Source organism: Erigeron canadensis, chromosome 1 (genome assembly GCF_010389155.1).
Source record: "Erigeron canadensis isolate Cc75 chromosome 1, C_canadensis_v1, whole genome shotgun sequence".
Lineage (NCBI taxonomy): Eukaryota > Viridiplantae > Streptophyta > Magnoliopsida > Asterales > Asteraceae > Erigeron > Erigeron canadensis.
This window is the reverse complement of record NC_057761.1, coordinates 47,906,505-47,920,549: the sequence shown is the minus strand read 5'-3', so window position 1 is coordinate 47,920,549 and position 14,045 is coordinate 47,906,505. Positions and strand designations below refer to the sequence as shown.

General features: G+C 32.9%; 2 protein-coding genes across 3 annotated transcripts; one reads left to right on the top strand and one right to left on the bottom strand.

Annotated features, from left to right (window-relative positions):
• The first annotated feature begins 811 nt into the window (after positions 1-811).
• On the top strand, positions 812-1,690 carry LOC122593809 (B3 domain-containing protein At2g31420-like). The gene has a single exon (XM_043766263.1). The coding sequence runs from the start codon at positions 812-814 to the stop codon at positions 1,688-1,690; it is 879 nt and encodes a 292-aa protein (XP_043622198.1).
• Positions 1,691-3,003: 1,313 nt separating this feature from the next.
• LOC122600189 (FACT complex subunit SPT16-like) lies at positions 3,004-8,887 on the bottom strand. Of its 2 annotated transcripts, none has more exons than XM_043772875.1 (2): positions 8,719-8,887; positions 3,004-6,363 (listed from the first exon to the last, which is right to left on the bottom strand). In XM_043772875.1, the coding sequence occupies exon 2, from the start codon at positions 6,345-6,347 to the stop codon at positions 3,198-3,200; it is 3,150 nt and encodes a 1,049-aa protein (XP_043628810.1). In that variant the 5' UTR covers positions 6,348-6,363; positions 8,719-8,887; the 3' UTR covers positions 3,004-3,197. The 2 variants fall into 2 exon arrangements, with proteins under 2 accessions (XP_043628810.1, XP_043628802.1); XM_043772867.1 differs by having other exon boundaries at positions 3,004-6,360.
• Between the last annotated feature and the right edge of the window lie 5,158 nt (positions 8,888-14,045).

The following is a 14,045-nucleotide window of genomic DNA, read 5'->3' as shown; positions in this document are numbered from 1 at the left end:
TCTAATAAGAAAATTGAATCTATATAAAATTAAAGAAGCTAATTTAATAAGGTAAATAAATTAAAAAGACACTTGTCGATGAAGAATTACACCACTTGTTGTTACAAAGACATTTCAATCCTGATTTAGTTTATTGGTAGATACATTTTTTTCTGACTTTCGAATAGACACATACTCACCATCATCCATATATAAGTGCGAATTAAAATTTTGAATTTCTATTTATTCTTTCAAAAACAAAAAAGTATGATAAACTTGTGTTGCTAATGACCACATTAGTCCAAATCCATGTTACATTGTTATGGTACGATACCAAATTAATAATTTTGATTTTCCTAAAATATAGCATAAATTACACGTTCCTTATATAGCTATAAAAGTCTAATTTATTTAGTTGGTCTCAGAGTTTTGGATCTCAAAGGAAATTTTCATAAAGAGGGGTTTGAGGTCCAGAATATCTCTCCTTAAAATTTTCTTTAACACGTCTGAATCGAAACTCATTTTACAAAAAAAAAAATTAAATAAATAGTTGTACACTTATCATAAAATTAGGGGTAAATTTTTATATGGAAAGTACAATTTTTTTTTATGCACCATATAAGTTTATTTTGCAATGTCCTTAAAATTATATACGCAACCTATTTTTTCCCCAATTCGATCAACTTGGGTATGAAGTTTATAAATTAATTAAATTTCCCTCTAATTAACAGAAAAAACCCTCAGTACGTACGTGCCTTCGATCAATTCATCGACCTTCAACATAGTCGTTTGACCCTTTTTTCTGACCAGAATCCTGTTAATAATAATATCGATGGCGAAAAACACAAGAACGAGTGAAAGAAAATGCAGGAAGAACATCGCGACATTGTTGTCGTTGATGGGTTTTAAAGATGATGACCCTGAAGCTACTGTCAAGACCATGCGTGCAAAGTTACGCGAGATTGCAGAAAGGACTAATAATAACTTCAAGAAACCCGAATACTCACCAAGTAGAAAAATTAAACTAAAGTGTGGTGGAAAAACTACAATGTTTTCTCTTAGACCAAAACCGCAATCTTCTAAAACAGCCCTAGTTATTGTTTCTAATAGTAATAATGTTGATCATAATATGGAATCGAGAGATTTAAGAAACATCGATAGCCCTAGCTGTTCAGAGGCACTGATCAAGGATAATGTTGATCATGATGATGTGAGAATGGAGTTAAACGACAATGGGGATAATATTGCGGAACTTGGAAATTCAAGTAACACAATTAATGTATGTCAAGAAGAAAATTACCCACGACTTCCAAGTCGCATTAAGGATTTGATGAATTATTTTGTAACAAGTATTGGGGGTTCAAGATTTAAGTTGGTGATCCAGAAGAAGCTTACCACGTCAGACGTGACCAAGAGCCAGGGCCGGTTGTTAATACCCACAGCAAACGTATATAATTGTGGGATGTTGAAGGAATTTGAGAAAAGGAAACTTGGAGCCGGAAAAGATATAAGCGTGCCTGTGTTTGACCCCAAAAGGCGCGAATGGACACTGAATTTCACACGATGGAACATGAATAAGGAAGTCTATGTGCTGAAAACAGGGTGGAATGATATTGTGAATACAAATGGATTGGAGGAAGGTATGGTGATTCAAGTTTGGTCGTTTCGTGTTAACCAGGAACAACTTTGCTTTGCACTTGTTCGTGTTTGATCGATAAGATATAGCTAAGCTAGCACCCATTAATATTGTCTGGTCCGATCTTATGGCTATAACTTATTTTTTGTTTATGATTCTGTTGTAGGGAATATTTAACATTGAACTTATAGGGTATGAACTTGTATCATATGCTTATGTTAAAATCTGGTAATTAATATGCAAACGCGGAACTGGTATTGATGTTACTATTGAGCACATCGTAGAGTATAAATTGTAAATATCGATGATATTTTATGTATGATGATTTAATTTGTTGAATATATAATGACTATATTTTGTATCAGGTTACATGTATGTATTTTAGCGTAGGTGTTCATATATCGTATTAAATCGATCTTTAACATTTACTAAAGTCTAATTCATAATTCATCATGTAACAATTTGATCAATCTACTTGTTTTATTTATCTCGGTTTGGTCCCGGCCACATATGTAACATGTAAGTAAGTAAACCCAATGTCGTCTTCCATTAATTTTGGGTCCTAAATACCTTCTTTTGTATGAGAGAGGTTAAAATGTAATCTTACCGTTACCAAAGATAAAGACTACTTTTAGGCCACATATGTAACATGCAAATTAGCAAATATATATATCTACATCTATATCTATCTTACAAATTATAAAACATTTTTCTTGCTTCAAATTTCTCCAAAACAATCTTGATAAACTCAGATTAAACTATTTTTTATTCATTAATTTAAATATTTTAAATTTAACATATCCATAAAGTTATAATAATTTTAATAAAACTATATACAACATACATCTTTCAATCCTTAAAATAATTACACTACCCCTTTTACATCAATTACTTTTGCATTAATAATTGCATCACATATTCATAAAAGTATATTACCATCGATATCTTATGTAAGAGTAGATTGAGTTTTCAACAATGACGTTTCTTGCTGCTTGTGGGCATTATAATTAATAGGATGACAAACGAAAAAGAAAGGCAGTGGACGGAACCCGTACCACATTAATTGGATAGCCATCGATTAGATTCTCATTGACAACAAAGCTACTATCTTGTTTCCTGTCAACAAGCTCCAATCAAATGGTTGTTGCAGCCTTTGTTTTATAAAAGTTGATTGCTTTTTCGTAATGTTAATATGATCACTGGACATAACTTTGAATGCATGCATTATCTCGTCTTGGCCAATAAAGTTTTAAATGATGGTAATGGATATACATTTTGATGATACTTCATATAAAAATCATGGTAATGATCGATGCCAATTCAATATGGTTGTATCACAAAATGTAGATGATGTCCTAGACATCAATCAAAGAAAAGACAAAAACACATCTCACCAAATAATATATAGATGGAAATGGAATTACCATTTGAAAACCAAAAGGTGGTTGGTTTGCAAATAAGTCTTGACCAGATTCAACTTTAATAATTAACAGACAAAATACTCTGCTGCTTTTCAAACTAACATGTTCCCAAAACAACTTAACATTACTTCAGCTATTCTAAACTCGTAAAAACTAGCATTTTACCTTCTGAACTTTGGACGCTTTGGAGCACTGCTGCTAGGACCTGCACGCGACTTGCCAAAAGCCTTCATCTTCCTTCTTTTCCGCTCCTCTTCGCTGTCTGACTCGGCACCATGCTCCCTGTCAGCATTGCTTGCTTCCCTCTCCAACTCATCCCATGTCTTCCCTTCCGATTCATCAGATCCTTCGTCATCTTCGTCTTCGGATTCTTCATCAGATTCTACCAATGATGCACTGTCAGACCCGTCATCTTCTGACTCCGACTCGGGCTCCACATCAGATGGTTCGTAACCCTGGTCTGATTCCTGTGAAGCATCAGAGTCAGAATCACTAACTTCCAAATTCAAAAACTCCCATCCTCCTTCATCAATGAAGTTTTGCGGGTCATCAGTGATTGTTTTCAATATAGCCCGCCAGTTCATATTCAATCTACTTTCATAGTATTTTATGTCAGTTGTGTCAAGCCACTCTTTAATACCATCAAGTGACGTAGAAGGAATTGAATCGATACGAAGCACGTCACGCTTGAAATCTTTAAACACAATTGCCATGTCAAAATTCTTCTGTCCGAGACCGACCCTTTCAAGGTTCACAATTTCAATCTCGCTCAAAGTAACCACAAAAAATGGAGTTTCAATGAGCTCAACCAAACAGCTAGAAGTCGGAACAATGAAAGCTGAAGCCTTATGAGGCACACCATGAAACCCGAGCTCTCTTAAAGGCTGGTCAAACTCAAGGTCAAATGCTTTGAACTTCGGTTGTCCCCACAGATCATTAACCCGATTAACAAAATTCTGAAATTCCATATTAATCTTGTTTTTACGGTCCCGCTCTCTTTGTTCTTCCTCAATCTCATCTGGGTCATAAGTAGACCTTTTCGCACCTCCAAGTGTTTGCACAACATCCATAACCTCCACATAAAATTGAACATCTTTTGTTTTCTTGTTTCCAACCATAATATGGTTGTCAAGATGAAAGTGAAGCAAAGTAATCATTTCTTTCTCAGCTGCTTGAAAAAATGCATGTTTAATATTAGCAAATAAAATATCCACACGTTCATCTGACCTTGAAGTCGAGTATCTAAAACCGTTATCATGAGCCTCCAGAGTACCCGGAAGCTTCCTTCCACGACCCGGAAACGTGGGACGGATCCAAAGGTCAGTCAATCTGATTGGTTTAAACTTATTCCCTGCAAGCACAAGTTTCTCCTGAGTAACCAATGATGCTCTTTCAGCTCTTTCAGACTCGCGAGAATTGAAATTTTTTCGAAGTGTTTTTATCTGTTGAACCACTTCACTAATATGCCTTGGGTCACTAGACCGAAATGAGGCCTCTTTCAAAAATATATCTGTGTGGTTCTTGAGTGAGTTGGGATCCTGTGACGAAAATGGTGTTCCAGGAACATTAAATACTATTCGAATATAGCAGTTTCGACTTGTATCAGCTTGACTTGAAACTGTCTTCACAGTAGCAATATGGAAAGGCACCATGCACCCATACATTGGTATAAGAATCGACTCGTTCTTCTGGTCAACCACAATCATCGGTTCCCTAGTTGGAGGAACATCGTTTACGTTTCTATAAGCAATTATATCATTTGAAGATCTTGATGAAGATCTTCCATCGCCAGTAGCACTTTTTCCGCCAGCAAGACGTTGAGCTGTTTCTTCGTTTTTCTGACGAGCAAGTTCGGCTTGATGTTGTCTTCTAAGCTCTTCTTTAGACATTTCATTGTTGTCTGACCTTAAAGTGGCTTTAGAGTACAAAGCTTCATTAACTTTAGACTCGACTCTGATTTGTGGTCTTTCATCTTCTCCCTCGCCCTCGGCATCATTGAAAGAGTATGCAACGTCTTTAAAGGCTTTAGTGCTCAAAGAAGTCACGACCTCATTACCAGCAGTAGTTATGATAACAGTATCCGCAAGTAAAAGTGCATAGCTTGGACTCTTCGTTTTGCTACTATTTGTTGGCAAGTTTTGAAACCCAAGTGATACATTTAAAACCATACCCACTTTCAAGATTCTTTCATTTTTCTCATTAAGAGTCAAGCACGACTCACGAAACTCAAGACCAATTCCTGTACCAGCTGCTTTTGTCAAATTTGCAGTCAACTCGGGAGCTTCTTTTGCAACAACTGCAAGTGCAGCTTTGTAAACATCACTAGCCTTGTTGCCGGGCTTCAGTGCAGCTATGGCAGCCTCATGGGCTTTCAGCAGAACCTGGTATGCCTTACTTTGAGTAGCATTTGAATCAATAAGAATAGTCCTAGCCACATTCGCGCAGTAGCTATTGTAACGGGACCCGAGTGCACAAATTATCACACTAGCAGTATCATAAGACAAATTATCATCGTTGCTTGAAGCACTGGGTTTGAGATCAAAATTTCCACCACTTTGAAAAATAGGAGGGTAGCAAATATCAACATTATCAGCTTTCAGCTTCACTTTTATTCTAGTAGGCTCCAAAATAGCTTTTTCAGTATCATCCATTAAAGAAGAATGAGTAACTTTCTTTTCCTCATCAATTACCTGCTCAAGCTTTGGAACAACAAACAGTTTCATTGCAGATGCAGTCAAGTATGCAGCTTTCTTCACATTTGTAAGCTCACCGGTTTCTTTAACAGCAAAGAGATCTGCTAATCCATTTGTTATATCACTAAGTTGCAAGCCAGATGACTTGACTTTTTCAGTCCATTTCTCTAAAAGTTTTCCTTCAGGAAGCTCTCTTGCTATATGCCCAAAAACAGGAGAATCAAGAGATTCAATGGCACGTAATATGGTATCCATTTGGTCCGACCCGTCATCAGTTTTTTGTTTCACGTGCATCACAACATCTACACCAGCTGCATCTTTAGCAGGCTTTTTGACAACATCAAGCAATTTTGCTTTCTTTTGGCTGCATAAGAAATGAATCTGTTTGTCTGTGAAAACCATTATAGTTTCTGGAAACTCATAACCAAGCAACCAAATGTTGAGAGCTGAAGACTTCAGATAACGAAGATCATCAGAAGGGGGTGGAGTGGCTACTGCAAATGCATTACAAGATCCCCAAAACTTGTCTCTGTGCTCCCGCCAATGGGTATACAAAGATTTTAGTCGCCTGGCAAGTGTACTTGCATCAATGGTATATCCACCACCAGCTGCTGCCATTTTCACAAATCACCTGCTGAAAATAACATATAAGTTTCATCCCAAATAAAAAGTGAGACATTTAACTAGAAGTAACAAATCAAATACTCTAATTTAATATAAAACATCACATAAAATGTTCCAACTTTGAATTTGGACATACACTCTCTTTTAAGGTGCATAAGTTGAGATCCACCCATGTTAATTTTCAACATAAAATACGCTGTTAAAGACATCCTGAAGAAGAAAAAAAAGGAGGCCCTTATGCAGCCCTTTATTTTTATTTACTCGTAATTTTTTCTCTCAACTTCAGCTTGAAATATGTCATCTTAAAATTGAAAATGAAGTTGAAAGGGTCCCAATAATATATAATACTAGAAAAACAACACCTTATCCTTAATCTTGGTCCATTTCACATTTTAACTTAAAGCTCCTATGACACACACACACACCACATAAATAAACTCAACTTAAGCATATAGTCAAATGACGATTATACGTTGAAGAAACATATTGGGGCACTTATATTCTAAAGCAACGAACATGACACTTTCTAAAGTTATTATTTACTAAACAACTTCTAAAAAAAGGCATAAATATTTTTCTACTACCACCATTAATATTAAAAGGGCCATGATTATAAATAAATAAAGTGTATTTGAGTGAACATAAAGCAGATTCAGGGTGAAAAAAGAATTCTGAAAAAAGAAACAAGCAGACAGCACTATGGTCAGGTTGGGCTTCAAGATCAACACTAATAAACAAAATATATCACACTTCAAGTACATGGAGATAAAATAGATATTCCAACAGAGTTAATTTCAATTCTGATGAAATAAATATCAAGAAAAAACTGAGCAGCCACACACTATTCAGAATACAGTATAAACATACCCTCTAACACATAAGCCTGGAGAGTAAAATCAATCCCACAAAAACTTGCACTTGTAGGTATTAAATTAAAATAATACATGTATGCAGAGTTGTCAACTTTAGAAAGGATGTGCAGCGCTTTTAGACAAGAAGACACGGTCAACAACTAGTGCAGAAACAAATTAAAGTCAGAATCAACAACTCCACAGGCTCCATTACTAATACAATACCCAAAACTAAGAATCCAATTAAATATCATACATAAACTTACAAAAAGATTGTAATCAGCAAAAAGATTGTGCAAATGGTCAGTCAAGAAATTGAAAGAAAACACCGGTTGACAGGATTTCAATTCAAAGTAGAGTCTATCTTTACTCATTCATGCTAGCATTTCAGACAAATAAGATGATGATGATGATAAACATATAGATTTTGGTAGATTAATAACATGTCTGCCTATTATGACACATAAAAGTTTACCTCCTTTGAACCGGTTCACACTTAATAGGTCAATTGTACATACGATAAGCATTTTTTTATAAGGAAAAGGATGGTAATACCTTAAAAATAGCGTAAGGGGTTGAAATTAATTTGTCAAAGAGAAGGTCAGTGATGATCATCAACTGCGACCAGACAAAAGTGAATGATCATGTAAGAAAAGTCACCACTAATTTTTGTACCAAAATTGCCATTCAATAATATAGGTTCAACAAAAACATCTATAAAACCATTTTTTTTTTCGGAATCATCGTAACCTTCATGTCCTACAATCAAAACTCTAAGACACAATTAACAAAACATATAAACAAATACGTCAAAAATCACACAACAGGATACACAAAATGGTATCTCCGCTCCATTCATCAACAAAAGAAGCAAAAAACAATCACATCGCTTATCAATGAACTCGTAATTTCTAAACAAGATGATTTGGGCATATTCATACAAACAAATAACTCATATCATGCTTAAGACAATGTCATCTAGGCTTCCGTAAACAACACACAAAAAAATAAAGTTGTTTATTAACCGATAAACAACCAAAAAATCCCATCATGGCACATTCTGCCAATGCCTACATCATATATATTCATCCAAATCATATATACAGTAAAATCATTCATCATTGCAGCCTATTTTAATATTAATTTATGATGAAAAAAAACGACTTTTCGTATAGAAATATAGGTTCTCATCAAATACAACTTGTACAATTTCAATCATCTCGATAGAAACCCTAACACGTTCAGATACACACAAAATGATTATCTTAGAAATTAAGAAATATTTTTTTAAAAATTTAAAAGAAAAAAGTTCAACATTCGTTGATTGTAACTAATTTACTCAGATTAATAAATAATTATTAACCCTAATATTACCGTCGATTTTCACACTGAAAAAATCCAAAAAATTTCATTTTTTAAAAAATTATACAGAAAAATAATAATAAAATCAATCGTAGATCTGAAACCCTAAGCTAAAAAAGAAAACTGTAATAAGATCGAAAAAAAAGGGTTACCTGATTGAGAAAAACGAAAATCAGAGAAAAAACGCCAGAGAAGGCATGGAGGCGGTGGCGGTGACGGTCGCAGTGGCGGCGCGGCAGTAGAAGGGGGAGGAATAGCGGCGAAGAAGAAATAGGGCAAGGTATGTGTTTTTTGGCGTGTGTGTGTGTTGTAAAAATTGACTTCCCGGGTGAATGAAAATGAAAAAAATAAAATGTGAGGGGTTTTTATATAACAAAGTTGTGTGTTTAGGGTACCCGCCCATTCTCCCAACGAAAATATCGCTCGCGCAATATCTCATTGCTTTCAAATTTTTCATCTATAAGAAAAATACCCTTTTCTTAAGCAAAATTCTATTAAGCCGTTTGATTCGCAGAATGTTTTTGAAAGAATTGGAATTTGTTAAGGGAATTGGAATTTAAAGGAATTGGAATTTAAAAGTTTCAAAATTTGTCTTGTGTTTGGTTGACAAAATTCAATGGAATTCAGTTGAAAGAATTGGAATTCAAATAACCTTATTACCATTTTATAATGTAAATATTTCTTTTTTTAATAACATATCACTATACAATAATAATAATAATAATAATAATAATCCGTCCGTCCCAATTTAAATGTCCTATTTTGACTTGTCAAGTCTTTCTTTCATAACTTTGACCGTAAATAATTTTGTTTATGTTATATATTACTTGATGACAATCATATCAATGTAAAATACATTTAAAACCATATCCAATCATATATATTATATCAAATATTATATAACACAAACAAAAATATTGACGGTCAAAGTTAAGCACGAAAGACCCAAAATGTCAAACTATGACATTTAAATTGGGACGGAGGGAATAATATTTATAAACACCAATCAATATGGGTACACTCACGACTCACGCCATCCCTCTTTTTCTTCTGCGCAAAAGTAGAAACAGACATTTCCCCAAATTTCTATACACACAAACAATTAAAAATTCCAAAGCAAAAACACATACACACTTATCTAATCGGAATTAGCAGCGACAATATTAGTCGGAATAAGCAGCGAAGGTAACAGCGGGAGTAAGCGGCGGCACAAACAGTAGTAGCCGGAATAAGCAGTGGCGTCGGCGATAGGAGCCGGAATAAGTAGTAGCAGCAGCCAAAAAAAGTAGCAACGGTGGTGGGTAGTGATGGACTAATGATGGTATTTCATAAAAATAGGTATATTTATTTTGGTATTTAGTTGTTAGAGGGCATATTGGTAAAGATGATGAATTCCTTAGGAATGTTTGAAGATTCCATCACATTAGTGAAGGAATTGTGAAATCTTTATTTTAAGGATTTGATGAAATTTTTCAAATTCCAATTTCATTCATTTATCAACCAAACTAATGAAGGAATGGAACTCAAATTCTAATTCCTATGAATTCCAAAGGATTTCACTCAACCAAACACCCCTTAAAGTTTTTTATAGAACATGTAAATCGCCTAATCGAGTTTTAGATTTAGATGTAAAAATGTATCATTGAAGTATATTTATATTATAAAAAAATATATATTTATGTAAATTTAAACTTTTTTAGTTATGAGAAAAGTGAATATAAGGTTACCCTGCATATAAATTTAGGTGTAAAACCCCTCACATATAAATTTTTTAATATTTATTGATTAATGAATAAATTTTTGGGCCCCATTAATTTTATGGATTAAAAAAACAATATATATATATATATACGTGACAACTAAGTAAAAGGTCATATTTATTGTTAATTCATCGCTGTACAAATTTTAACTAGCAACATAAGTGTAACAGGACTATTAGAAAATTGGATATGCATAACACACTAATTTTGGGCTATAACTTAATACATTTTTGTGCACTTAACGTCGATTATGTTATACTATCGTGTACCTATGTAATGCATACTACGTTGTGGGTAGTAATGAAAGATGGCATGCATAACTTGCTTTGTTTTGTGACTCATTTCTTTAAATGTTTGATGACTTGTTTTGTTTATACAGTGGAAATTTATAATGATTGGTTAATAAATTATATGGATTGTTTAAAAACTCCGTAAAGTTTGCAAGATGCCTAAATGTTATGGATTGTTTAAAAGATTAGTATGATAGTTGTAATTGGTTAATTGAATACATATTATATTATTTTGAAAAAATTCAACTATTACATGTTTAATATATGGGTCCTGACTTTTTCACGGTACTTTTTTATCCATACAAAAAAGTTTGAATGGAAAGGACAATAGTACCCTTACTTTTTTTATATTATTAAATACCAAATAAATCATCTCTTTTTTAAACAAGCAAATAATAGCAGCATACGAATAATAACATACAGACTAACAGACGTACACTTAAATTGTTTACTCTCGATCAAAAAGAAGAAAAAGATACGACACATCAAATAATGTTTCAAAATTGTTGTGAGATCAAATCAACTTCCTAACAACATGCTTAAAATTTTTACATAGTATGTTGTTTTTTTAAGAACAAATGCTTACGGGTATTTCTCTCTTTTAAGTGTGAAGAAAAATAAATCAAAAATTGTAAGAGAACGAAAGTAACTGGAATTTAGTTTCCAAATATTTGATTATTTTCTCAATTTTTAATTCGGTGGTTGGTTTTTGCAATCTAAACAAGTCTACTTGTAATATTCAATTCAACCTTTTCAATTATTATTCTAATGAATGAATTAAAGAATGTGTATTTTGCTTCTGAATGGATGAGGGGACAACTAACAATAGTTATAGAGATACGGAAGAAGATAAACGACGGGAGGGACGGAGGAATTGGGTTGGATTTTGACGATTGAGTCAAACATAAGAAAAAGAGATATAAGGGCATACTTATATAATTTTTATTTCCTTGAATGTAGAAAAAGTCCCCGTGGAATTATCATCACCCTTAATATATATTACAATAAAATATATTGAGAGATATATATTAATTGTAATTAAAAAAAAAAAAGTAGTAATCTAAAGATTACAACAAACAAGAAAATAATATGTTAATATATAGAATGACATATATTAATTATAATTAAAAAAAAGTAGTGATATAAAATATTACAAACCCCACTAAAATAATATGTTTAAAAGACCATCTTAATCTTAATAATAATAATAATAATAATAATAATATATACTATAAGACAGTTGAACTAATGACTAATTAACCAATTATATCGTTCAATTTCATCAAATTGACTTTTGATGATGTCATCATTTAGATAAACTACAAATTAAAAATCCTAATAATCATTATCCAAAAATATTATTATATTAATATTTATATTAGAGTTAAGTACTTTTTTTGTCCCTGTGGTTTATCGTTTTATCACTTTTCGTCCTCGCCGTTAACTTTTGGCTAAAATCATCCTCGTGGTTTGCATTTCGTCCCTGTATCCGTTAACCCCTCACGTGCTTTGGACGTGAGGGACATTTATGTCTTTTCACCCATCTTTCATTGTTCTTCGTAGCAACCCAGATTCTGTATCTCATCTTCATATAAACCCATAATCCGGTCTAATAACAACCACCGCCTCCTCCATTAACACAAATCAATATATACACAATCAACACACGCAATCAGTTACACACACAACCTCAGATTAGATCTAAAATTTTATCAACAGTATTAATTCCGATTAGATCTAAAATCAACAAACATAATACAAAACAGGTGCCTCGTAGTCCGTACAATTAGCGGCAGATGATTAAGATAAAGAAGAAGATGATGAACAACAACAAACACACTACACACATAAAACCAACAGACAAACAGTTCATCTTCTAGATGTATATATCTTCCGGCCTATATCCGTACACACAGTTCATCTTCTAGATATATATATCTTCTTTCAAAAAACCTAAAAAAGGTAATGATCTTATATATATATATATATATAAAATACATATATATGCGTATATATATGATATTGAAATAGTGAGGGAATAATAATGATGGTGGTTGTACGATCTATTAGGCAGCTTAGTGGTGCTGTATGGATTGATGTGAAAATACAGATTGTAATGTACATATGCAAGATAAGGTTTTTTAATTTTTAAGGATTTAATCATTGATATAGATGTAGATATGGATGGTTTTTTTTTTAATCTTAAAGATATATTTTTTGTTTTTTTTTTGTTTCTGGATTTTATGATGATGAGACGAAATTGCCCCTTACGTGACTTGCATGTGAGGGGATTAACGACAAAGTGATAACGGCAGGGACGAAATGTAAACAACGGGGATGATTTTAGCAAAAAGTTAACGGCGAGGACGAAAAGTGATAAAACGATAAACCACAGGGATGAAAAAAGTACTTAACTCTTTATATTAATTTGTAGAAAAAATCTCATTAATTTACACTTTTATGTTTTTCATCAATAATTTACACTTTTTAGCCTTGAATACTTAATTTATATTTATAGGCTAATAATGACAGTGAGGAACATATGATTATTGTACTACAACTTGTAAAATATAACACTTAAAACCGTGTTTTTTTTTAAATTGTAAGCTTTTATGATTTAAATGTATGAAGATATGATATTGTTAATATTGTAAATCCCGTGTCCAGTGTGGGACACGGGTCTAAAATCTAGTAAACTACAATAACACAAAACCAACCCCAAACTCACGCTTAAATTAACATTAGGAAACCGACCCTTAACTACAAACAAAAACAAAGCATAAAAATGGCTTAAATTTACTTAAAAACCAGTACGACTTAACCAAACCTGTTGACTTCATCATCGTAAAATAGACATTTTGTTGGATACAATACATGCATTACCATCTATTTATACATCATCGATTCATATTCGACATCATCATATATATAACAAAAATCATATAACTCAATTGTATAGGGATATAAGTTGTGTTACATGTATTGTCTCCTTTTGTGTCTAAAACAATAATTTTGTTATTTACGAGATACAATTTAACTTTTTATGTTTCATTTAACCATCAAAATTCTAAGAGTCCTCTTTTTAACCATCTTATACTCCGTAAAAAACATAATTTTGTCAACATGAGATATGAATATATGAAGTTACACACTAACTTATTAATATTACGTGACATGATTTGCGTTCTCTAATTACTTAACTTTGTATTCTCTAAATAGTGTGGGTTGAGTTTTAGAATAACTAATATCTCACAAGTATCAAGGATTCACAAGCAAAACTATGTGGCATGGTAAATTACTATATTTTTTTTTTCAAACTGGAAGGTTACATAATACTCCGTAATTTATGATCAACTAGCATATTGTCCGCAAATGTGACAGCAGCAATGTGGTGATGACCGGTGGCGGTAGCTACTGATAGTAGTGACG